At 41.4% G+C, this 23,977-nt stretch overlaps 1 protein-coding gene across 7 annotated transcripts in view; it reads right to left on the bottom strand.

Annotated features, from left to right (window-relative positions):
- Positions 1 to 1,552: 1,552 nt before the first annotated feature.
- ep400 (E1A binding protein p400) overlaps positions 1,553 to 23,977 on the bottom strand; it is a 42,800-nt gene continuing 20,375 nt past the window's right edge. The window contains exons 21-54 of one of the 7 annotated variants that reach the window (XM_079826513.1): positions 23,761 to 23,930; positions 23,216 to 23,406; positions 20,596 to 20,796; positions 18,308 to 18,460; positions 18,025 to 18,168; positions 17,005 to 17,075; positions 16,622 to 16,920; positions 16,334 to 16,536; positions 15,428 to 15,597; positions 13,581 to 13,777; positions 13,386 to 13,497; positions 12,862 to 13,167; positions 12,442 to 12,516; positions 12,187 to 12,321; positions 12,057 to 12,101; positions 11,410 to 11,560; positions 11,078 to 11,313; positions 10,790 to 10,963; positions 10,653 to 10,703; positions 10,444 to 10,580; positions 10,233 to 10,289; positions 9,923 to 10,001; positions 9,624 to 9,818; positions 9,112 to 9,157; positions 8,904 to 9,016; positions 8,577 to 8,769; positions 8,272 to 8,411; positions 7,695 to 7,913; positions 7,407 to 7,569; positions 6,962 to 7,012; positions 5,848 to 5,987; positions 5,609 to 5,755; positions 3,629 to 3,682; positions 1,553 to 3,237 (exon numbers count right to left, since the gene is read on the bottom strand). In XM_079826513.1, coding sequence (XP_079682639.1) covers positions 2,896 to 3,237; positions 3,629 to 3,682; positions 5,609 to 5,755; positions 5,848 to 5,987; positions 6,962 to 7,012; positions 7,407 to 7,569; positions 7,695 to 7,913; positions 8,272 to 8,411; positions 8,577 to 8,769; positions 8,904 to 9,016; positions 9,112 to 9,157; positions 9,624 to 9,818; positions 9,923 to 10,001; positions 10,233 to 10,289; positions 10,444 to 10,580; positions 10,653 to 10,703; positions 10,790 to 10,963; positions 11,078 to 11,313; positions 11,410 to 11,560; positions 12,057 to 12,101; positions 12,187 to 12,321; positions 12,442 to 12,516; positions 12,862 to 13,167; positions 13,386 to 13,497; positions 13,581 to 13,777; positions 15,428 to 15,597; positions 16,334 to 16,536; positions 16,622 to 16,920; positions 17,005 to 17,075; positions 18,025 to 18,168; positions 18,308 to 18,460; positions 20,596 to 20,796; positions 23,216 to 23,406; positions 23,761 to 23,930 — 5,160 coding nt within the window. In that variant the 3' untranslated portion in view covers positions 1,553 to 2,895. Of the gene's footprint in view, positions 3,238 to 3,628; positions 3,683 to 5,608; positions 5,756 to 5,847; positions 5,988 to 6,961; positions 7,013 to 7,406; positions 7,570 to 7,694; positions 7,914 to 8,271; positions 8,412 to 8,576; positions 8,770 to 8,903; positions 9,017 to 9,111; positions 9,158 to 9,623; positions 9,819 to 9,922; positions 10,002 to 10,232; positions 10,290 to 10,443; positions 10,581 to 10,652; positions 10,704 to 10,789; positions 10,964 to 11,077; positions 11,314 to 11,409; positions 11,561 to 12,056; positions 12,102 to 12,186; positions 12,322 to 12,441; positions 12,517 to 12,861; positions 13,168 to 13,385; positions 13,498 to 13,580; positions 13,778 to 15,427; positions 15,598 to 16,333; positions 16,537 to 16,621; positions 16,921 to 17,004; positions 17,076 to 18,024; positions 18,169 to 18,298; positions 18,461 to 20,595; positions 20,797 to 23,215; positions 23,407 to 23,760; positions 23,931 to 23,977 lie in introns of all 7 variants that reach the window. The other 6 variants (XM_079826512.1, XM_079826514.1, XM_079826517.1 and 3 more) reach the window with 6 other exon arrangements.

The raw sequence follows: 23,977 nt of genomic DNA on the forward strand, positions 1-23,977 counted from the left end.
TGAAATTGTATACTTTAATAACATTATGACCTAATATTGTGCTGGTCCCCCTTCTGCTGCCCAAAACAGCCCTGACCCGTCGAGGCATGGACTCCACTAGACCCATGAAGGTGTGCTGTGACATCTGGCTAAGATGTTGGCAGCAGATCCTTTCAGTCCGGTAAGTTACAAGATGGGGCCTCCATGGATCGGACTTGTTTGTTCAGCACATCCCACAGATGCTCGATTGGATTGAGATCTGGGGAATTTTGAGGCCAAGTCAAACTCGTTTTTGTGCTCCTCAACCGTTCCTGAACCATTTTTGCTTTGTGGCAGGGCACATTATCCTGCTGAAAGAGGCCACAGCCACCAGGGAATACCATTTGTATGAAAGGAAGTACATGGTCTGCAACAATGCTTAGGTAGGTCGTATGTGTCAACTTAACATCCACATGGATAGCAGTTCCCAAAGTTTCCCAGCAGAACATTGCCCAAAGCATCACACTGCCTCCGCCGGCTTGCCTTCTTCCCATAGTACATCCTGGTGCCATGTGTTCCCCAGGAAAGTGCACCCGGCCATCCACGTGAATCATCAGACCAGGCCACCTTCTTCCATTGCTCAGTGGCCCAGTTCTGATGCCCACTGTTGTCGCTCTCGGCGGTGGACTGGGGTCAGCATGGGCACCCTGACTGCAACAGTGATGCACTGTGTATTCTGACACCTTTCTATCAGAACCAGCATGAACTTATTTTAACAATTTGAGCTACAGTAGCTCCGCTGTTTTATCGGACCATACTGGCCAGCCTTCGTTGAGTTCGTTCCCCACGTACATCAATGAGCCTTGGCCGCCCATGACCCTGTCACCAGTTCACACCTGTTCCTTCCTTGGACCACTTTTGATAGATACTGACCACTGCAGACCGGGAACACCTCACAAGAGCTGCAGTTTTGGAGATGCTCTGACCCAGCCGACTAGCCTATTTTAATTTCATGTTGACTTTAACATTAAGGCTTTGTCCAAATCTCTGACCATAAGTATGAGCAAAAGTAATAATAATGCTTTTGCAAACACCACTACATGCTCCAACCTGCAATAGATCAGCCGTGGCTTCCTGATTACAAAAACTGTAAATGAAAGAGCGCCCCCTATGGGCCATGTAAGAAATAAACACTAGTCAAATCAAGGCTTGTGTAAACTTGACCTGCCAGTACAAAACATTCCTTCATTAATTTATTAGAACATCTTTCATAAGCTTGCCTACTGTGGCTATAACCAATATATACAGCTAGAGATGGGAGTAAACACCTGTAGAACCACTGCTGCTGGAATAAATTGTTTTTGTATTGAGCAGGCGAGATGCAATGCATTATCTTGCCGAAATCCCTGTTGGCCAGTGTGCTGACACATATACTGCACTCAGCAAGTCCACACAGAGACGTAGAGGAATGTAGATCTATGGACTCCAAGAGGAACCGCTGACTTAATGTAATCTGAAACCCACCCAGGACAGCTTACTGAATATAGGTAACAAACACACATGCAGACAAATAAAGACGCATCATAAGCCAGACGTGTGTAAAAACATAACATTTTATACAAGTAGGCTGAAAAAAAATTCAATGAATACACAACTACTTTACAAATACAAATGCCGTTGTCCCCCTCCCTCCACTTCGGAGTTATTTACATGTGTTCCTGACCCAACATCAATACAAAAAGATGCATTTATGACCCGTCATTATATGATTTCGATACATGGAGGGAAAGTCTTGATTTAAGTCTGTTCATTACTGATAGCAGGCCAACGTAAACACACTAACAGCCAAGCTGAGGTCTGACTCAACTGACTAATGGTGACATTGTTCATAACTATGCACAAGAAAAACGGAAATATTTCACAGATGTGTTTTCAGCAATGACGTTTCTTCCAAATCGAAGTTGGGAGGGCGATACTTTCCACAGCTGCCGCTACCATGAAACAGCTACAGTGCAGGATAGTTTTTCTACCAGTTTGTTGTTAAATTACATTCTCACACAAACATTTCACACACATCAAGTACACATCACTAGACAATTTTCAGGTGGTATCCATCCATGCAGCTGAACTTGTTTCTATAGTGTCAAGAATTCGTTTTTTTAGGGGACTTTTCATGATACAAGCTAATATTTTCAATTCTTCTATAGGGAGGGTGCATTCGAATGGGTCACATACATCAAACTAATGTTAGTTGGCCATTTCTACATCCCAAAAGGAAGAGTTTGGTTTGCAGAGCCTCGCTAATCTTGATTATCATCATCATCATCATTAAATGCTTCAAAGGGATATTTACTGACACAAAGGGACAACACCACACCTATTGAAAAAAATATTGGGAGGGGGGGACACACACGCATATAATTCGACTGATTGAACATCATGAATAATGTTGAGACGATCTGCCAAAAGAGTTCTCGGCGCGCCAAATGAAGTGTTGAAGTGAAGTCGATCCAAACGCACTTGATCCATGACCTTAATGATGTGATGACATGTTAAACACTGTATAAACAGAGCATGTAACATGGTAGAAAACGAACAAGAGTATTTGACGGCTCGGTAAAGAGTTTCAGTATGAAAACAAGCCGTCGTACTGTCGTAAAGTCATGCTTTACTCCTGAGGGAGGAGCCTCAGTTAATAAGCCATTAAAAAAACAGCAAAAAAACCCAGATTGGCCGTAGAGCGAGGGCTGTTGGCAGAGTGACGTTAGCCAATGAAGACGTGGTTAGCTTATGAGTGTTACTTCAAATTGTAAATAGCTCCATCCAGACAGTCAATGGTCAGTTCCTGTATTACAAAGGGTCCGTTTTCCCAAAACACACAGAAAAAGAATTCAGAGCCCTATGTTGTGCCCAGGTACTTTTTCTTCCTTTGACTCTCTAGCTGCCACCGCTGGGTTTGGCGGGGGTTTTGGAGCGCATGGCGGCCCCAGTACGGGTGTTTCCTTTGCCCTGCTGGGGCTGTGGGGTGGTAGCGGCCTGCTGAGCTGGAGTCTCGGAGGCGGGGGCCGCCGCGGCACTCTGCTGCTGGGCGGGGCTGTGTGGTGGTGGTGTCTGGATTTGAGGGGAGACGGCCGCTGCCGTAACAGCCTGCTGCTGGAGGAGCTTCTGTTGCACCACCTGCGTGGCTGTGGCGTTGCCTGCGGGGATGACCTGCACCTGGGCCTGTGCCGAACCCGCAGTGGGTGCCACCTGTGTAAGGGCCACCGTCTGAGGCTGTATCTATACACGCACACACACAAAATCAATTTCTGTCTCATAACAGAATTTATTTGAAATGTCTTTACTGTCACTTTTGATCAGTTAATAATACTACTTATTAAATGTATTCATTTCTTTAAAACAAACAGTAGTATATATTAAGTGTATACTAGACAAAAACAGTATTAATCAGGGAAAAAGGAAAGTAATTTCAGAGGTGGAACAAGTTTTATTAACGAGTAATACAAAGACAAGCATTTTTTTGTATGGAATAACATGCAGAGAAACGGTTCAGAATGAAATCAGGAACAAATGCCATGTAAAAGACAAGGTCACTTTTGACTTCAAAAACCACTTCAAATTAATTTTCGCTCCATCAAACAGAAAGTGCACCAAACACTGAAACACTTACCTGTTGTGGTGATGATACTATCTGCTGCTGAACTATTTGAGGAAGCTTAGCGACCTACAAGCAGAAGGGAAAATCACTACAAAGCTGAGCTGGGCACTAATACCACATTCACAAAGCACTACATCACACTGTATACACCTGGTATTAAGATGCATTTTGGTCGATCAGATCAAGTGGATGACGCTGAATACAGGTGTAAATGGGGTCTAAAGTGTTTTAAGCTTGTCCACTTTCAGCCACTTCCAGAGGTAGTAGAAAAAGCATTCGACCGGATTACTTTCATAGTGTAAACTCTCATGTGGTAGACTGCATTCGAACAGCCACAAAAGACCGCCTACTCTCCATCTACTGACCTAATGCATAAAACATTATGAGAAGCGCGCTAGCCATTTAAACTTTGTCTGCTGAAGACCCAAGTTTGGTCTGACGATGAAAAACGTACCAAGCACAATGTTCTCTCACCATTTCTGATTTCTAACATGCACTCACAGCGTTCAGCGTGGACTTGCGGCTTTCCGAGCAGAAACTAAAGCTGCTATTCTCCGTGTTCTATTAGGGGTGTAACGATACACCTATGCCACAGTTTGGTTCATGTCGCGGTTTTGGAGCCACGGTTCGGTTTGGCTCTGTTTGCTGTGGAGTCATGGTTCATGGCGGGCACCAGCAATAATAACACTAGATTCACTTTTAACTTAATAATAACGACATAAATAATTTAACTTTATACATTGGCTTCACGTTTTCTTTAGAACAGTTAGCATACCTGAGTAAACTCAAATTAAATAAATGTCTGCACTGTAGTCAGAAATAATCTACTCATTTTACCATTTACCATAATGTTTTAAAAAAAAGCACATTTATTTCATAAAAATTTATGGCAAGTAATATCCCACTGTAGCCTACTTAACTAACACATTAATTGTATGAATATGACTAATACTGATTAATAAATAGGCCTACTAGTTAAATATATTAAATAGCAGTTTTTGTTAATACTCGAAAGTAGACACCACACATTTAAAAATAAAAAAAGTAAACTGCTCTGATAAATAAAATTCACATCATAACTGCATGCAAATCCTTCCCAGCACACACATGTTGAACCAGTTATGTGATGTATTGGTACTTTACTTTTATTTCATGACTTACAAATTGACATCGTAAAGTTGCATGCTCGTAGTTTCTCTTGCGCTTATAATATACGGCATGATAGGGCGCGCGCGCAAGAGTGTGTGTTCTGAGTGCAGTATAACGGCTTACAGGACAGGAAAGCGGTTTTCTGAGGTGAGAGAGATTTTTTTATTTTGTAACAAGCTACGAAAATGACGATGTTGCTGGGACTCAAGGTAGCATTTTGGGGAAACTGGCTCTCTTTGTCCTTCCACCATGCAACTTGAGCAATCACCCAAGTGATGTGACATGCACTTGGAAGACAAAAGTTGGTGTATACTTAGTATATCAAATAATATTTAGTAAAAATACAGCTCTTCTTAGTTGTTAAAAGTGACTAATTACTATTTAATGTAATGTTAAGGATGAAAACAAATAATTTGTGGTGTAAGGTGACAGAGAGCTGGGCTGGGCGCATTCGGTTCGACATGAGAGTATCGCGGTTCGAACCGTGGGTGGTGTATCGCGGTTTCTCGGTTCGGTTTGAATATCGTTACACCCCTAGTACGTATGTAAATTGCGCAAGCTTAGTTTGTCCATTAGATTGAAAAAAGCCCATGCATTTACCTGCCCATAGACCGCCCCCTCTAAGAAATCAGGACAGAAGTGGTTTAAAGTGGACAAAAGAGACGGATTAAAACACCAGGTGTAAACGGGAATTTGTCTCCCTCGTCTACTTGCGATCGACCAAAATGCATCTTAATACTAGGTGTAAACGGGGACTAACATTTACATTCTGATCGCACATGTCAGGCTTTGCTCTTGTGCAGGTGCTGGATAGGTGGTCGCTGTAAAAGCGTAACTTCTTACCTGTATCTGCTGTGCTGTAGAAGGTTTCTGCTGTGCTATTGAGGTGGTGAAGAACTGGGTCTTAATGCCGGGCTGCAGTTGAGTGGTGGCGTACGTCACTTTCTGCTGCTGTTGGGCTGTGGTTTGAGCAGCCTGCTGAGCGCCAAGCTAAACAGAGAAATAAAGAGGGAGGGGGGTTGAAGGAACATTTATATAGACAAAGCCTAATTAAAAAATAAATCACATTGGCTGATTGGTACCTTTTGCTGCACTGCAGCCTGTGTTTGCTGTGGCTGTGCTGTCTTCTGGACGGCAGCTTGTGCAGCGGCCTGCTGCTTTTGTCTGTGCAACAGCTGCTGAACTTGCTGCACCTGGAACGGGTGGGTCACCACCTGACCACCTGCACAAACACGTGTTAGTCTACAAGAGCCCCTAAAAGGTTGTTATTGACAGGAGAGAAAAGAAAAGCATGCATTTCCACTGCTAGAGTCAAGCTTGCATGGTCATAAAAGGTGCAAATAAACGGTCGTGTGCCGCTCACTATAGTTTCAGTAAGACTCCAGGCGATTAATGATTAGTTTTAGGGTGGTTCACAATAATTTTGGCTTCAAATAAAATCAGATCATCAGATGTTTGCTGCACATGCAATGCGGTTTGCATCTAATGTACCAAATAACTCTGGTTCACTTTTGAGACCAAATATATGGAACATTCGGTATAAAATAAGTGTTTTTAGCCATGTCTTTAGCATTTATTATTTTGAATGAGTTTTTCTTATATTTTCATATTAACTTTTTTTCATTTTAACTTTTACATTTTAGTCATTTTGTTTCATCTATTGTCATTTTTTAAATAATGAAATATTTAGCTTTAATTTATATTTATTTGACTTTTAGTCATTTTAGTACTTACACTTATTTCAGTTAGTTGGCAAGGCAACATTTCTAATTTTCTAAGGGCCTGTTTACACCTGGTACACTCTGATTGGATAAATATCCAATCGTGAAAAGACCAGGAGTAAATGTCCTTCCAAAAGTTATTGAGACGGATGTAAATGACCACTCAGACCAAGAGGTTGTCTGAGACGCATTTCAGATAAAACTGGGCAAGTGTAAATGCATCTGGTTGTTGAGGCCACATATGTAAATTTTACTCCCGAAATGTTAACGTGTAAGTATAAGTATAATAACAAATATTATAGCCAGATACTACAGCGCAACTGCAACACGCATCGCCGCAGATGAGTATGGCGTATGACCAGGTATCCGAGTATCTCCTGAGCAAGCCGACGCGCAAACTGCCGCAAATGAAACTGAAAGGCGCCATAGACGCTAAACAATCTTCATTTAAAGTAGTAAGACTAAATTATCTTACCAGTGCTGATGCTGCTCTCTCTCCTATTGCGGTCTTTGATCTTGAGATTAGCTGATGATAAATAAAATGCAGCTCTGTTGCTTTCATTGACATGAATTCTTAAATTTACATATAGCGCGGGAATTGAAGATCGGATTGATATTCGTTTTGCAGAGACACAGTTAAGCGGCCAAGTGTAAATAGAACAGTTTTAACAAATTAGATAGCTATCCGATCAGTAAAAACAGGTGCGACCAGGTGGAACACCTATTATTTATTTTTTTTCAAATTTACCTATCTAGTATTTATATTTTAATTGTGTGTTAGCTTTATTTCAATTACAAAAAACTTGAAATAGTTTTAGTTAACAATAAAAACAGCGCTACCGCAACAAGTCTAACTGACTTGTAAGTGTAACCTTTAGTTAATAATGTCATTCTCCACTTGTTTCAGAGCAAGCCTGTACCTGTTTTCTGAGCCTGTCCGATGGCGACGCTAATGCCGGCCACAGTGACAGGAAGGGTCGTGACTCCGGCAGAGGAGACCACAGCAGGAACTGAGACTACAGGAGGTGGTTTGGTCAGAGTCACCTGGGCGGTTTGACCCGGGTTTGTTCCTGGGGCACGTGTCTGAAAGAAAAGACATTATTTATATATATATATATTATATATATAAAATGATTGTGCACTCAAGTTTATGTGAAAGGGTTAGCTTGTGTATGTGTGTGTGTGTGTGTGTGTGTGTGTGTACTTACCAGTCTGGCCACCTGTAAGTTGGTAACAGTGGTTCCAGTGAGTACAGCTCCCGCTCTGGGTGCAGCGATTGCAGCTATCTGAGGGTTGGCCGTAGCCGTGGGTGTGGCGTGAACCTGCTGCGGTTGCTGAGTAGATGCAGCCTGCTGACCTTGAGCTGCAGCTACCGCCGCCACAACCTGTTGCTGGGACATCTGCAGCTTCTGCTTCTTCAGCAACTCCTGGAGAGAATGCATTGTTAAAATCATGACTAAAAAGGAAGTAAACACTACAACCAATGGTGAAATCAGTAATCTGGTAAATCTGAGTGCACTGGGAATTATATTTTCTCAAATACAGACCAGTTAATGCTAAAATGCTAAATATTGGCCAATATATCGGTTGAAGGCACCTGTTAACAGTAATTATGATCAAGGACAATTGAAAACACGATTCAAGTTGATTCTTGACAAACAACATGCAGGAAGGGATTAGTGATAACGAGCAACTCTGTAATTGCATCTAGACTTCCTTTCCCATAGTAAAAAAAACTCAAAAGCAAGCGAGTTATGGCACCTTCCATACTAAGAGTATGTATACCTGCTGTGGCTTTCCCACTGCTTTGATCTGTGGAGATGTAGCCTGTGGTTGCTGCTGCTGCTGTTGTAACTGTTGCTGTCGGAGGAGCTGGAATTGAGCTTGTGTGAGTTGCTTACCCTGAGACAACTGCATACCTGGAGCTAGAAAAGTAAAACAAATGGTGTAAAAACAAAATGACGGTAGACAGTCCAGCTAATTATGGTTATATTAAAAACAAACAATGCAAAAGTGTGACTCTCTGAATCGATTCGCCACCAGAGAACCCAAAACACGCATGGCTTCTCTAAGGATGGCATTTGGTCTACCTGGAGCCACCAGCGTGCGTGTTTGGGACTGACCCGGAGTCAGATTAGTGGACACCACAGCGGATGCGGTCACTGGGGTAACGGCTCTCACGCTCTGACCCGTCGCTATGGCAACAACCTCTGATGGGGCAGCTGCTGCAGGCACTGCTCTCTGCTGAGTGTGAACCACCTGAGCTGCGGCCGTTCCTGCCGTCTGCGGGAGTAAACAAATATTTAACAAATAAACAGGGCAAAGTGGCACAAATTAGAAAAACCTACACAACAAAATAATCAATTGAGATTAATAATAAACCAAATGTGTGCTGTATGAGGGTGGTCAGGACTCACAGGCAGGGCTCCAGGTATGACTGGAGATGCCAGACGTTTGTTCGCCTGGAACTGACCGGGAGGAACTCCAGCCACAGTGTTTACAATCACATTCCCACTCACTGTAGCCGTGGCTGAAGTTTAAACAGAAATATACATGAATGAGCACTCATGTCAACAGCACTCACAACTGTAGCAACAAGTTAAAAGTTGTGTAATGTAATAATACCTGGCTGGATGCTTGTGCCCACTGCAGCGGTCTTGATAGCTCCAGTCTTGAGAATCAACAAAACCAAAACAAGAATCAATGTTAATTGATTGCTTAAGGTTGCATTAAAGTGATCAAAATTGACAGTAAAGACATTTATAATATTACAAAAGATTTCTATATTATATGAATGATTTCTTTCTATTAATCAAAGAATCCTGAATACAATGTATCACTGTCTTTACAAATATATTGAGCAGCATATTGAGCTGTTTGATAATAATAAGAAATGTCTTCAGAATCAGAATGACTACTGAAGCCTTTAGTGAGCATTAGACTTTCAAAAACATAAAAAAAGATTCTACTGGCCCCAAACATATGAATGGTAGTGTATATATGAATAACTTAGGTGTAATATAGAAAGGGCTAAGACCTGGTATTAACATTCACTGTGTAATGTTAATCTACAGCTAAATTCAGGTGTATGCAACATCCAGTGTGACATTTAACATGCAGTGTTATAGGAGTCTTACCAGTACAGCGGTGTTAGGGACTGCTGCAGCTCCGGGCTGGTTGGGCTGAGGCACTCCGGCGGCCTGTGCCCCTGCTGCAGTGGCTTGTGGCTGGGCTTGAGGCTGGGTGGCAGCTCCCTGAGGCTGGGCGGCTCCTGTAGTCTGCTGCTGTTGTTGCTGGGCTAACTGCTGAGCCCTCTGCTGTTCGGCTAGTGCCTACGGAGGAAAAGAGAGGAGGGTTTAAAACCAGCAGCAGTTAAGAAAAATGGGGTCGGTAAGATTTACGAATGTTTTTAAGTAGTTCTTGAACTAAATCTCACCTTTTTCTCTTTTGCGATTCTCTCAGCTCTCTGAGAGGCAACCTGGATAGGAGGCAGAGGCTTGTCGTAACTTATCCCGCTGTACACAGAAAGAAAGAAAAAATGAGATGCTATTTAAACACAAATTAATATCAAATGTGACTAAATAAGTAGAATATATTGACAGTGTAAGAGTATATAAGATCTGCCAATACTGAGTTTTTAATAAATAAAAAAAGGTTATTTAATAAATGATCAGTCCAAAAAGGCCAATATTAGAAGTTGATAACTTCAGGATGTATTTTGTACAAGCACAGTAACATGTCAATACCTCTCAGCGAGCACAGAGGCATGCTTGGGGTTCTTCTGGAATGGATTCATGCCCAGTCTAGAAACAAAAACAACCAAAAGTATGAAGCAAATTCTATTTTTGTATATCAAATATTACAATTAAAAAGGATTTTCTTATCCTGACATAATCCAAATGCATCAATCAAGTTGCTTTTAATGCTGTTTGTGTGTTGGACACTGCCTGCACATACAGTGGTTTTATGGGTGGGCTCCTCTTGCTAGCGATGATTTTCATTAGCTCAAAACGGCTGTTGTACAACTGAATCTGTGTGGCGTTGTCGTCCTGTGTGTAGATCTGACACGTGCGCAGAGGACGACTGTTCTTGGACTGTACAAGAAAAGAAGCGTTACCAAACCAATACCAGCCAATAATATTTTAAATATATATTTTTTTACATACCTTATAAATGCTCTTGGTTTTGTTCTTCTTAGGGTTAGCTTCATATATTAGCTGTAGGACGAATATGTCACAAGGAAAATGTTAAAGAAAATAAATAAGAGAACCTACAATCAGGTGATCCTGGTACAATCGCTCACCTTGCCCTCCTCTCTTGGAATGATGACGTTCTCGTAGCGGTTCCGGCATTGCTTTGGCGAGCGGTAAATCCTGCTGCAGGAGTTGACCACATCGCTCACTAGGTCCCAGTTAGGAGTGTGAGCTGGAGACACGATGGTCAGGTTCAGAGGAAGTTCCAGTAACTGCTTTACAGCCTGTGAACATAGGTGGAATGACAGAATTACAACCTAACCCTATCCATCCAACATGCAACTGTGTGGTGATAATACATATGCAGTGATAATGTGATAACGTGATGGATCTGGTACCTGTAGCAGGGCCCAGTCCTCACTGATGAGCCACTCAGGGTTGTCCTGTCCGGCCTCCATGGCTGGTTTGAGCAGTGAGGGCAGCGGCTTGGCGAAGGGAGCCTGTTGCTTCAGAGAGAAGTTCTTTTTCTGATCTTTTCCTTCCCGCCTTACCTTGAGCAGACTGGCCTTATCAAAGAGAGATCGCGGAGGAATCACTGATTCTCCATGGCCCTTCTTTTTCTTACGTCCCAGAGCTGACAAGAGGGGGAAGAGAGAGAAAGAGATAGAATTTAGCATCCGTTTGAGCACAGTAAGTTCAGACGTCGGCAGAGTTTCTTGAGCAGTCAAACCTGATGGGTCCATGTGTCTCTTGCGCTCTTTGCGGACGTAGACTGGGGGCAGTTTGGACTCGGGCATGGGCGCAGTGTCATACATGAGGCAGATTACAGAGTCAATGTAGATATCGTTATCATCCTGCGGAGGAGTTGGAGGAGTCCACAGCTAAAGAACAGAGCAACGATAAGAGTTAGAAACAATTTTCATGCTTTCTGATTAAATATTGGGGTGAATCGCACACAAGTGAAATATATTTACCTAAAAAAACACACACTATTATAGTTTCTTTTGGAATGGCAACAATATTTTTAACAATAATATTTAGCACATTTATCTTTTTACAATATTGCAAAAATCTGATTCTGATTAGAGTTACAATTATAAGCACAAGCCTTAATGTCGAGACCTGTACTAATAAATATATATATATATATATATATATATATATATATATATATATATATATATATATATATATATATATATATATATATATATATATATATATATATATATATATATATATATATATATATATATATATATATATATATATATATATATATATATAATTTTGGCGTAAAATTTGTTTTTGTGAATTTCACCAAAAACACTCCCTCCTCCTTTTATTCACTTAAAGAGTGCGCAGTCTTCAACTTACCGGCATTATTTCCGTCTGTCCATCTTCATTGTCGAACACATACTCCTGTAAAGAGGATAGGGAAAGGGTATCAAATCTACACTACATGACATAACTTCCTACAGAAAATCACATTAGAATATATTTGTACCATGTTGTACGCGTCCTCTCTGGTGTAGGTGAACAGATCCTCCTCATCTTCTAGGATCATTTGTTCCTCTTTCTCCACCTTCACTTTCTGTTGCTGCTGCAGCTCCCAGCCTTTCTTAGCAGTCTCTATGCGCTCCTGCAACTCACACAAACAATTGACAATTAAACAATCTGTATTGAAGTATTTACAGGGTGGGCATAACACATTTTATCTACACATCAAGTTATCTACACATATCTTAAATCTGATACATACCCTTATAACCTGTTCATCCTCGCTGATGTGCAGATACTCCAGATAGTGTAGTGCGTATCTCTCAATAGGTGTCAGCTAGACAACACACCACAAACTTCAATTAATACATCACATAACATGTTTCGCAATGTATTTTTTTAATGTGTCAGAAATATACTGTTCAAAAGTTTGGGGTCAGTAAGATTTTCTTTTAATTACTACTTCTTTCAGCAAGGATGCATTAAATTGATCAAAAGTGACAGTGAAGACAGATTTCCATTTCAAATAAATACTTTTGAATTTATATTCAAACAAATATAAATAAACTGAATTTGCAACAATGTTCAATAACACAAAACCCAATGTTTATGTTTGAAAGACATAAAAACATTCAAAAGATCAACAAAATGCTCAAGTAACACTAATTTCCTATAAGCTCACCTGCTCCATCACTGCCGCCAGCTCTTCTAACTGTGACGTCTCCTCTCTCATCCCTTCCTCCACATCCATCCCTTTTTGTCCTCCCACTTCCTCTTTATCACTTTTGACATCTCTGTTTACCTCCGTCTTCTCCTCCTCATCTTCATATTGGGTCTCCAGTCGGATGGTATTCAGGGCCTGGATGTAGGGTCTGGCCACGTGAGGGGGGATGGATTCAGACGGGGAGGGCTCCTGGTGGAGGACCACAAACTCTTCCACTTTCTCTCCAGAGCCAGCCTCCACCTCAAACAGATCCTGAATGGTGCGCTGTGAAAGGCCAGCACATATTTATAATGAGAGCATTATGTGGCTTGTAAGCGTCAGGCTCTGTTCCCAAACCTAGTGAGCTGCCTCGTTGTCCACTTCCTATATAGGTCACATCATGACTGAAATGTAATCTCATAACTGACTAGGTTTTGAAACAGTCCCTCAATCTAAAAGATAACAGTAATCGCATGACCGTAAAAGTGCAAGAGCGTGTTTACCTGTGTTAAAAAGGCCAGAGTGTAGTCCATGCCCTGTGCAGCTACCTCTCTAATAAGGTCTTTAGTGCCATTTTTCAAGAGCTTCTCCTCAATGGAGTTCCCGCTCTCCAACCTGACAGAGTGCAGTGTCAGTATAAAAGCTCACAAATATAAACCTGACAAATAGCTTAAATTTAATTTGTCCATCAGTCTGACCTGTAGATGTGGATGTCTTTGGAACGGCCGATCTTGTCACACCACTCCTGCGTGCGCATGTCCATGCTGGGATTTAGGTCCGTGTCGTAAAACACAATTGTATCTGCGTCAAACACGTGGCCCATGGTCGAGCAGCAGCGATTGGTCAGGATGGTGCAGAAGATCTGTCGGTTGCGATTAAACCTCTTGACCTGCACCTGAAAGCAAACGGGACATGAGCAACAAGATGAGTTAAGCATTGCGTTTTCAATACAAGATGATCAAGATCATATAGTAGTGGTGTTGATAGTGTTTAATTGATATGCAAGCATCTTTTGAGGCTCTGTGTGGAACTAAATCAAAAAGGCTAGGAAGAGCACTCAATGATAAGATCTTTTAATTATAGCCCAGAAACCCACATAGCCTCAGTGGGACCAGAGAGCAACAGAGAATATATTACTCCAGGGGCCTCATTTATAAACGTTGCATACGCACAAAAGAAGGAGTACGCCGCTCTCTACGCAATAATTGGCATTTATAAAAAGCAAACTTGACGGGAAAATGTGCGGTCCTTCACGCAAGCTCTGACCCAGGCGTACGCACAAAAACGGGTGAAATGAGAAATGGCGACACCGTCGGCAGATGGAAGAAACACGTGAAAGTGTGTGAAACTGTAGACCGTTGTGTAAAAGAAATGTCAATACTGCCTCTCATAACATGAAGACGCCCGTTTGAGCGATCTGCAGTGTAAAACAAACAAAATCAAACGAAAATTACAACAGAAATGCAAATTAACACATATTTGCAAAAAGAAAAGTGACATATGTTCAACAATAATATTGGCATGTTATGCAATTCATCCTCATAAATCATATGGTAAACAGAACGAAATAATGTACAAAACTGATATTCTCGTCAATGTGTCCGTCTGGCGGAGCAGATATAGATGCAATTAGATAGACAGACGGACGGACGGATGGATTGTCCACTGGGGAAAGTTGTTTTCATAGTAAAATTTCTTCATCGGCTATACGGAATCATGGTATTCATGCATATGCCTTTAGTTTTATTTTTGATAAAATAACATATGACATGTCTCAACCATTCAGAAAGCTTCAAGACATTACATTTGCACTGAACTATTTTCCATTTCCACGTAGATTATAACTGACATCTGTAGCTTGTCAGATGCAATTAAATGGATGGAAATAAAATGCCCCATCACAATACGTAATGACGCACAATGGCTGATCTTGCGCTCTTAGAAGATGTGGCAAATGGAAGGATTAGTAGTGAACGCATCTTCAGACAGCAAGAAGACTTGCTGGCAAACGAGGACACACTCTGTCGAAGGAGCGCTAGACGCTTTTTTGCCTCAACTTTGATGTCCGACCATTTCTTTTTTATTTAGGCCATGGTCCGAGGTTGTGAGGCTACAGCATTTACGGCGTCTGCAATCTTTTGCCACTCAAGTGGCATTAGTAATGCCCACACTGTGCCCTCCAAAACAACATTTTTCTCCTCTTTTCCACCTCGCCAACGATAACTTCTACTTCACATTGAGTGAAGTTAAGTTTTTTTTATTTCCTCTCTGTGTTTGCCATGATTTCGCAATCGATGAATATTAACTTGTGGGCGTTTCACTGACTATTTATGGGCAACTATGGGCGTGACATGAAGCCGCAAAAGCTGCGCTACATTTAGAATTGATTGTGATTTATTAAGGGAAAACTGCGTAGGATGTGCGTGCGCACAGTTTTATAAATCCAAATATTTCTGTGCGTACGCACGTCCTATATTTCATCCGTACGCCACTTCTGACGCAGATCCTACACAAAGTTTTATAAATGAGGCCCCATGTCTATTACCTGTCTCTCCTCCAGTGACAGACTCTCATCCAGCCGTACATAGGTGAGATGATGGTAGTCTAAGAAGGCCTCCAGTATGTCTAGCATGCTAGCCATCTGGGTGAAGATCAGAACACGCCTGTTCTCAACACTCAGTTTCTGCAGCAGAATGGACAGCGCCTCTAGTTTTCCTTCAAACAGATACAGGAACATTATATCACATCAAAATGTATACCATTTTACCAGTTTTATTTCATACTTTTTAACAGAAGATCAGTAGAATAAGCAGCAAATGTGGGCCGAACATTATGCTGATATTTATAGATTATAAAGGTGACTAGTATAACACACTGCCATTCAAAAGTTTAGGGTTTGTAAGATTGTTTTTGAAAGAAGTCAGTTATGCTTAGCCTGGTCCTACCAGACTCTTGTACATGTCATTTGTACAGAGAGTCTGGCCACTCTCCATTGACAAGCGTTAACTTACTTGAAGGCGGGTACTCTGTTGAAGTTTTAAACTATTGGATCTGCCATAACCAATAGCTAACATTTGCTCGCTATGCTCACCAAGGCTGCATTTATTTAGGCAAATATCCTTCAGAAAACATTCTAATATACTGATTTGGTGCTCAAGATTTTTTTTTATCATCAATATTGAATATTTTGATTAATATTTTTGAGGAAACGGTGATAAATGTTTTTCCAAAGTTACTTTAATTAAAACAGAAATCTTTTGCAACATTACAAATGTCTTTACGGTCACTTTTAATCAATTAATGTGTCCTTCCTGAATAAAAGTATTAATTACCAAGAAAATCTTACTGACCCCAATTTTTTAAACAGCAGTGTAAAGGAAGAATGGTAGCTAAAAGACGGATAGAAGTATATACAATGATATGCTGAAGGTAACAGAGCTGAGGTGCACACCTGAATCCATCTCCAGCATGTGCATATCAGGGAAGCAGGTAACAGGAGGACAGGCTAAGTTACGGATCTCGGCGTTGTGTGGAGCAGACACTTCCTGTAGCCGTCGCCTGAAAGATTTTTGTGCTATACTGTAAAATGGTGGAGGATTGGACGCATACAGCTGAGGGGGAGGGGCCACAGCAGCAGGAAGTGTGCAGGAGAACCTAAAATATAACAGTAAGCAGAATTAGATCACAGAAAGCTCACAAAACTGCTTCCATGACAAGGAGATAATCGTAAAATCCAGACCTCTTCAACAAGATGCCTGCTGCTGCCTCCTGCTCCGTGTTGGAGAGAATCGCTGAGCGGAGTGGAGCCACTGTGGACACGCATGTCTGCTGGGCCCTGATGCAACTGTCTCTGCCAACCCAGGACCAGCGGGAGTGCTGGGGAGCGGGGAAGGCCGGTGGAGGGCGTCCCTCATAAATGGAGCAGGTCTTGATCAGGTCTGAGCCATAAAGCACAGAACGAGAGGACCGCTGTTCGTTTGCGTGAAATAAACTAGCCAGACGCTCTTTTAGCTGCCTGTTTCTTTCCTCACTTGACTCCTAAACAGACAGAAAGAAAGGGTTCAGTGTTCACAACTATTTAATGGACCTTATTATTTCCTTTAACGTGTCTTCCAAACTCACCTGTGTTATGGCGTTAGCTGAGTGTTTAGCGTTCGTTTCCATGTCTGTGATAGCTGGAGTGACTGTGGTTGCTTTATGGAAACAGGCAGAAAGAGCACTTAAGTTTAAATGATCTAAGACAGTAGTAGAATATTACATATTTAGGTCAGTGGTTCTCAACCAGAGGGCCGGGAACAACTAGGGGGCCTCAGCACACGATCAAGGGGGCACAATATGTCTTAAAATTATTCCAAATGAACAAAATAAGCTTAAAGATTAATATCAAATCATATTGATTATTTTACTGTGTTCCATCAACAACTGGCATTTTTTTTTAAGAACCAGTGTTCCTAATGTCTAGAAAGATGTTTCTAGAACTGAAACAAAAGATAAATACAATAAATATAATTCTGTAACAAATATAATTTTTGCCTAGCTACGTCAAGCTCTAAAATATTTAAATCAGGTATTAAAAGAAATTCTAAAACGTTTTTCTGGTAAAATCTTACTAACGTTTAGTGAGCTTACTATATAATGTTTTCAACTTGAATTTAATCAGGTAGAAATGGAGAAACGTCTATTAGTGATTAAAAATTATTTTATAAAAGCTTATCCCATAAATCACAAATAACTAGAAAGATCACGTAAATTCATATTGGGCAAAAATAGTGCAAACCCTCAAGGACATAGAGCTCTTGAATAATTTGGAATTTTTATTTGGCACAATATGAAGAGAACTGGAGAGGAGAGAGGGGAATGGAATCAGGAAATCATTTTACTATAATTTTATGTTAAATTCTAAATTATATTTTAAATTATATAATTAATTAAGATATTACCAGTCCTAGCTTCTATAAACAAAAACAAACAAACATTGAAAAGTAACTAAAAGCAGGTAATGGAACAACAAATAGCAGAAACATCTTAACCTTTATAGATGTCTTGGACTGTGTTGCCAAAAAGGTTGAGAACCACTGATTTAGGTGATGGTCGATCACTAATGAGAATAACAATCAGCTTCAGGATTGAGCAGTGCCTCACCTTGTGGTGTGGAGGTGGCAGGGGGTGGGGTGCCTGAGGAGTTCTGGACAGGCACAGTCTGGGGCACAGTAGGCATCACCATAGGTGGTCCCTGTGGCCTGAGAAGAGGCTGTCCGGGGGCTGACACAATCTGCAGGATGTTGCCTAATGCAGAAACATACATATCCAAGGTGTCACATTAAGCCACTGAACACAAATAAAAATAACTGGCACATGTGACTGAACATGGCAATGAAATGAGGCCGAGAGAGGATGAATATGGGCTGGACATTACCGAGTGTACCTTGGAGCTGCAGGGGCTGGCCAGTGGTGAGCTGCCGCAGCTGACTTGGGGACAAGGTGAACTTGTTTCCTTGGAACTGCAGGGTCACAGGGGTCTCTGGCTGGGTGATGCGGCCCGGTCCAACCAACTGAGCAACTTTCACTACATCTCCACCTTCAGTAGAGAAAAAAAGACTACTGTTAAATTACAGTGCAAAGCGGCTGAAATTTTATCTCTGAGAAATTTTTTTTTTTTAGTTAGTTTCGGGTGAGCACGGAAAGAGACATGCGCGGCCAGGGTGTGTTAAAAGAAAGACACTTTCACAAACAAAACCTTAAAAATAAAAACCTGCAAGAAAAAACCTGAAATCCCTCTGACCTGTTTAGCAGAGCAAATCTAAGTGGGTGCAAATCTTTGCTTGTTTTCATGTAACAATAGTTACATGTGACATGGGGAGCTACGCCCACAAGCCTGATACTCTTTACACCCACAGAAGGACAATAGCTGTGCTTCCACTGTCGGGTCAAAAGTAAACGGAAAAGTAAAGCACAAATAAATGGAAACAGGCACAACTGAATAAGTGTGACTGTTCTTTTTTTATGTGAGATGATAAATACCAGTTTGATTCGGAATGATTGATGTGCACTCCTGATACAAATTAAAAAATAAATACTGTCACTGAAGCATTTTTTCTTGTATATAATTTGTCAAATATCAAAGCATGGAGTCTTAAAGTCTTTAAGTAAAGACCAAACATTCGCTTCTGCATGCTCATTTTGTGATGTAGCTAGTTTTCAGTCAGCTGGTGAAATGGTGGAGGTGTGTTAAAGGGATAGTTCACCCAAAAATGAAAATTAGCCCATAATTTACTCACCCTCAAGTCATCCTAGGTGTATATGACATTCTTCTTTCAGACGAATAAAATCTGAGTTATATTACAAAAGTCCAGGCTAATCTTAGCATTTGAATTGGATTCATAGTTGCTCTGTTTTTGAAGTCCATAAAAAGTGCATCTGCCCATCAAATAACGTGCTCCACGCGGCTCTGGGGTGTTAATAAAGGCCTTCTGAAGCGAATCGATGCGTTTGTGTAAGAAAAATATCCATATTTAAAACTTTATCAAGTAAACTTTCGCCCGACCGCCTTTCCTGTTCAATTTATGGAAAAATTGTTGAAAGTTACCCTGCCGATCGAAAGACTAACGCGACCAGGTCCGCTCGTCATGACGTCACGTACGCATCTTGAGTTTCACTTTCAACATTCAACACTTTTCCACGGAATGCGGTCGGTTGAAAGTTTACTTGATAAAGTTAAAAATATGAATATTTTTCTTACAAACGCATCGATTCGCTTCAGAAGGCCTTATTAACACCCCGGTGCCGCGTGGAGCACGTTATTTGACGGACAGATGCACTTTTTATGGACTTCAAAAACAGAGCAACTATGAATCATTGTTCTAATGCTTGGATTAGCCTGGACTTTTGTAATATAACTCTGATTTTATTCGTCTGAAAGAGGAATGTCATATACACCTAGGATGACTTGAGGGTGAGTAAATTATGGGCTAATTTTCATTTTTGGGTGAACTATCCCTTTAAGGCAGGTTTTAGGGTAGTGCTGCGGGGCTACTGGCACAACAGCAGAAATGCAGCTTTATTTTGGCCTTCCGGCTCAAGGTCCGAGCTTATTGGCCCTGCCCGACACTTTTTTTTAGCCCTGGCTCACACTAGCCTGACAGTGGAAAAATCAGCTACTGAAATAAACTGCTCTGAAGAAAAGCTGCACTGAAAAGATAGGGAGGCAAAACCATATTAGAAAGCTTCTGGATCATCCTTCAGCTGAACTGTATGAAAAACAAAGAGATTAGTCATTAAAATGCAGAAGGGAAACCAGAATAAAGGGAAGGGAATAAATACGGCAAAAAAAGAAGTGAAAAACTGGAGGCAGCGGGTGCAGTCCGGAGAGAGATCTGGAGGGCTCATGCTTGTTTACGAAGGGTGAGGAGAGAAACCACAGTAGGTCATCTGCTGAAGCCAAAGATTTTTACACTTCAAATCAGACTGGAGATATGCCAGCAGACACGGTATCGATTTGTTTGCAGACACGCTACGGTTTGAATTTTCACCATTAGTTTCTCAGATGGAGGTCCTTATGCATGCTAGCCCACTTCAGCAGTACCGTACCGTAGTCTCTGATCTTCACTTAGGTTGTTTACTGCTGTGCTTGAGGGCATGATAATAAGGAAACATTTAAGTGCAGGTGCAGAGGAGAGGGCCGATCTGCTGTCGGTGATGGGGAGGCCAACTTACTAGGCAAGCGTGCCTGGGCCTGGGAGCTGAGCACCAGCCTCTGGGATACCAAACTGGGCTGGAGGGGGTGGGAGGCAGAGGCGTGAGGGGTCACAGCAGGCATTGTGGTGACCCCTGTCACACCCATAGCCAGAGGGTTAGAGGGGGGGTTAGGGGTGGCTCCTATTAAGTGTTGTCCCGATGAGCTTTTGATTGCGGAGGCTAAGGAGGAAAAGGTGGCATTAATCTCAACAAACCAATTAAAGCAAGTGTAATGGGGGTGGAGGATAAAATGTTTTTTATTTAGAACATACAATCAATGTTATATTATTTATTATATTATACAGATTTTGTTGAGTGGTGCTTGCCAAAATCACAGCAACAGTGCTAGAAAGTTGTGCAAAAGTCATCATGAAAATCAAAATGAATGGAAAGATACAGTGTTTATTATAAATGATTAATCCGTGTGCATTATTTGTTAAATTCCTGTGTCCTTGTAATCTTTAAATCACAAACATTAACTTCCCCTCCCCTCACAATGACATCTCTTCTATGATGATGTGAGCAACTCGCATGAGATAACAGGAATTAACAAACAACAAGGATCCAATCAACTCCCAATTGACAAATATAGAAGCCAAAAAAGTTTTGTAATTTCCATTTCATTATATATATATATATATATATATATATATATATACTTATAGTTAAGGATAATTCAACCGAAAAAGAAAATGACAGGGCTAGGGAGTTCAGTGAACCCTCAGAAAGCATCACTTATATATATTAGTTAAAGTAATTAATTAACAACGAGATCAGAGATGGCAACAAATAACACATAAAAAAAAACATGTAAATAGAGCTTCATAGGAACAAAAATAACTGACGGGAGCATGTTTTCTGCATAAAAAAAGCATCTGCAAAAATATCATACCACTTCACAAAAACTTGCAGATTGTGAGTTATGGGTCTAAAGCCTGGGAGACACCAAGCCGATGGTTGGCTGTAAGGTAACGTTAGGCCGTTTTTGTGCGTTAGCTGAATTCGTTTTTCCGGTGTATTTCTCACCGTCGGACGCTGTCAGATTTTTTTGGGGCCGATTCAACATGTAGAATCGGCGCCGTTGGTGAGAGAGAGAGAACTCTGATTGGCTGTTCAGTGAGCGAGTCAGTGCACGAGAATAACAGCAAGCGAATAAGTCAAAACGATACAGATAGAAGGCTGTTCTAATTTTACGTCAACTTGCGTGTTCCTGGACAAAAGTTTTAAAGGTCCTGTTCTTCGTGATCCCATTTTTCAAACTTTAGTTAGTGTGTACTGTTGCTGTTAGAGCATAAATAATACCTGTAAAATTCTAAACCTCAAAGTTCAATGCCAAGCAAGATATTTTATTTAACAGAAGTTCCCTTTCAAAGCCTACAGCGAACGGCCGGTTTGGACTACATCCATGTACATCCTGCTTTAATTACGTCAGTAGAACAGTTTGTCGACTAACCTCCACCCACAAGAATACGCGAAAAAGGGGGCGTGGTCTTGTTGCTCCCTCGTGGAGAATAGGAAGTGTTGCGTTCGGTTCGGTTGCGTTTGTCGCCATGTCGTTCAGACGCGGTTATTTTCATCCCGGAGTCAAATCACCTTTGTTTGGCCTTCAGGGGCTGTAGTTTGAGCGCGTTCATCTCCCCGTTATGGTAAGAGGCGTGACCTTTCCGGGCAACGTGAGCTAAGCTGCTGTCGAATCACAACATGGGACCCGCTGGCACAATCAGAACTCGTTACGTATTTCTGAAGGAGGGACTTCATAGAACGAGGAAATTCTCAGGCCGTTTTGAGGACAGTGAAAACAGCAGTATACAGATAAGTAAATTGTGTGAAAAATACTGTGTTTTTTTACACATGAAACATGAACACATGTTATATTGCACACTGTAAACACAATCAAAGCTTCAAAAAAACACGAAAAACGGGACCTTTAATATTAACATGAGCAGAGTGGAATAAACAACATTTTCTGCAGAATTGATATTCAAAAGGGTAAGCATCTCTGCTTTTAGGGCTCGGCGATATGGTCTAAAAAAAAATCTGATTTATGATTTAAATCTTAAGTGCTTGAATTTCAATCTCAAAAGGTTGTACGAACCCTGAGATGAATAATGACAACAACATTAAATCCATGTGGTGTCACTACAGTAAATCATGGTGAATGTTGGTGATTTGTGACTGAAACCCCTGATCTTCACTCATATTGTCTCAATGTTTCTCCTGGTTTCCACATCAGCTCTGTTTGATCTGATATCTGTGGTTTATAACAGAGAATTCTGCGCCGAACGCTTACACTAGATCTCGCAGTAGCGATGTTATTAATTCTGTGGTGAATTCAAACGCTTTCTCACTGGATCTCCCAGCGCTGTGTACTAACGGTGTCACGAGATCGGGCCGTGTGAGCTCCCGCTGCGCTGTCTATTATTGCTCCGAGCTGAGAAACGTCCGCGCAGCTCAAACGAGTAGTGCGGTTCCGGTCAGACGACGTTGATGTGAGGCGACAACACAGTCCGCTTTCATCAGCGCTAGTTCTGTGGTGTCGGTTTGGTGTGTCCCTACCCTAAGTGTGGGAACACGTTTGTGCAAGAAGTTGGGGTCTTACCCTGGGCGGAAGTGGTTGTGGTAAGAGGTGATTTGCCCCTGGGCTGTGTGCTAGGAGTAGCAGTAACAGGGTTGGTAGTGGTGGTGGGGGCAGTAGTCACAGCAGTGGCACGAGGGGCTTGAGTGGTGCTGCTAGTCATGGGGACAAGACGCCCCTCTGGTTTAGTCCCATACTGCACCGGCAGGAACAACCTGAAGTTACAAACATCCAACAGTCACCATCAATTGATCTGGTTACATTGCCATGTCCCCTTCATACATAATCATAATATGTTCAATAAAAACAGTAACCATACCGTAGACTAATATTTACCATGAAAGAATAGCACATATGAAATATACACATACACATTATATTTAACAATAACCAGTTCTATAATTGCATCATTCTGTAGGAAGTGTGAAATCAACAGCACCAACATCAGTATTAGCAATGTACTGTGATATTAATAGGTTTGTCTAATTTAAAAACCTATCATAGAAATAGGTGAAATCATCATAGAATTCAGTATGATATGAGAGTAATGGGTCTTTATGAATGGACACCTCATAGGTTTGATCTTGCATGGTTTGGGTCGTGCTGGTGGGTCACGTGCACTGTAGATCTCTTCGATCAGCTGTTTGGTCATTCTGAGTTTTGGCAGAGCCTCCTCTGCCTCATAACGAGTCAACTTGCCCTCGTTACTGATCAGGTCAAACAGTGACATATCCACAGTCTGGAAAAGAAAATGGCCTATCAGTCAACAAACATCTTCTATCTTGC

The sequence above is a fragment of the Gobio gobio genome, assembly GCF_949357685.1.
Source record: "Gobio gobio genome assembly, chromosome: 10".
Classification (NCBI taxonomy): domain Eukaryota; kingdom Metazoa; phylum Chordata; class Actinopteri; order Cypriniformes; family Gobionidae; genus Gobio; species Gobio gobio.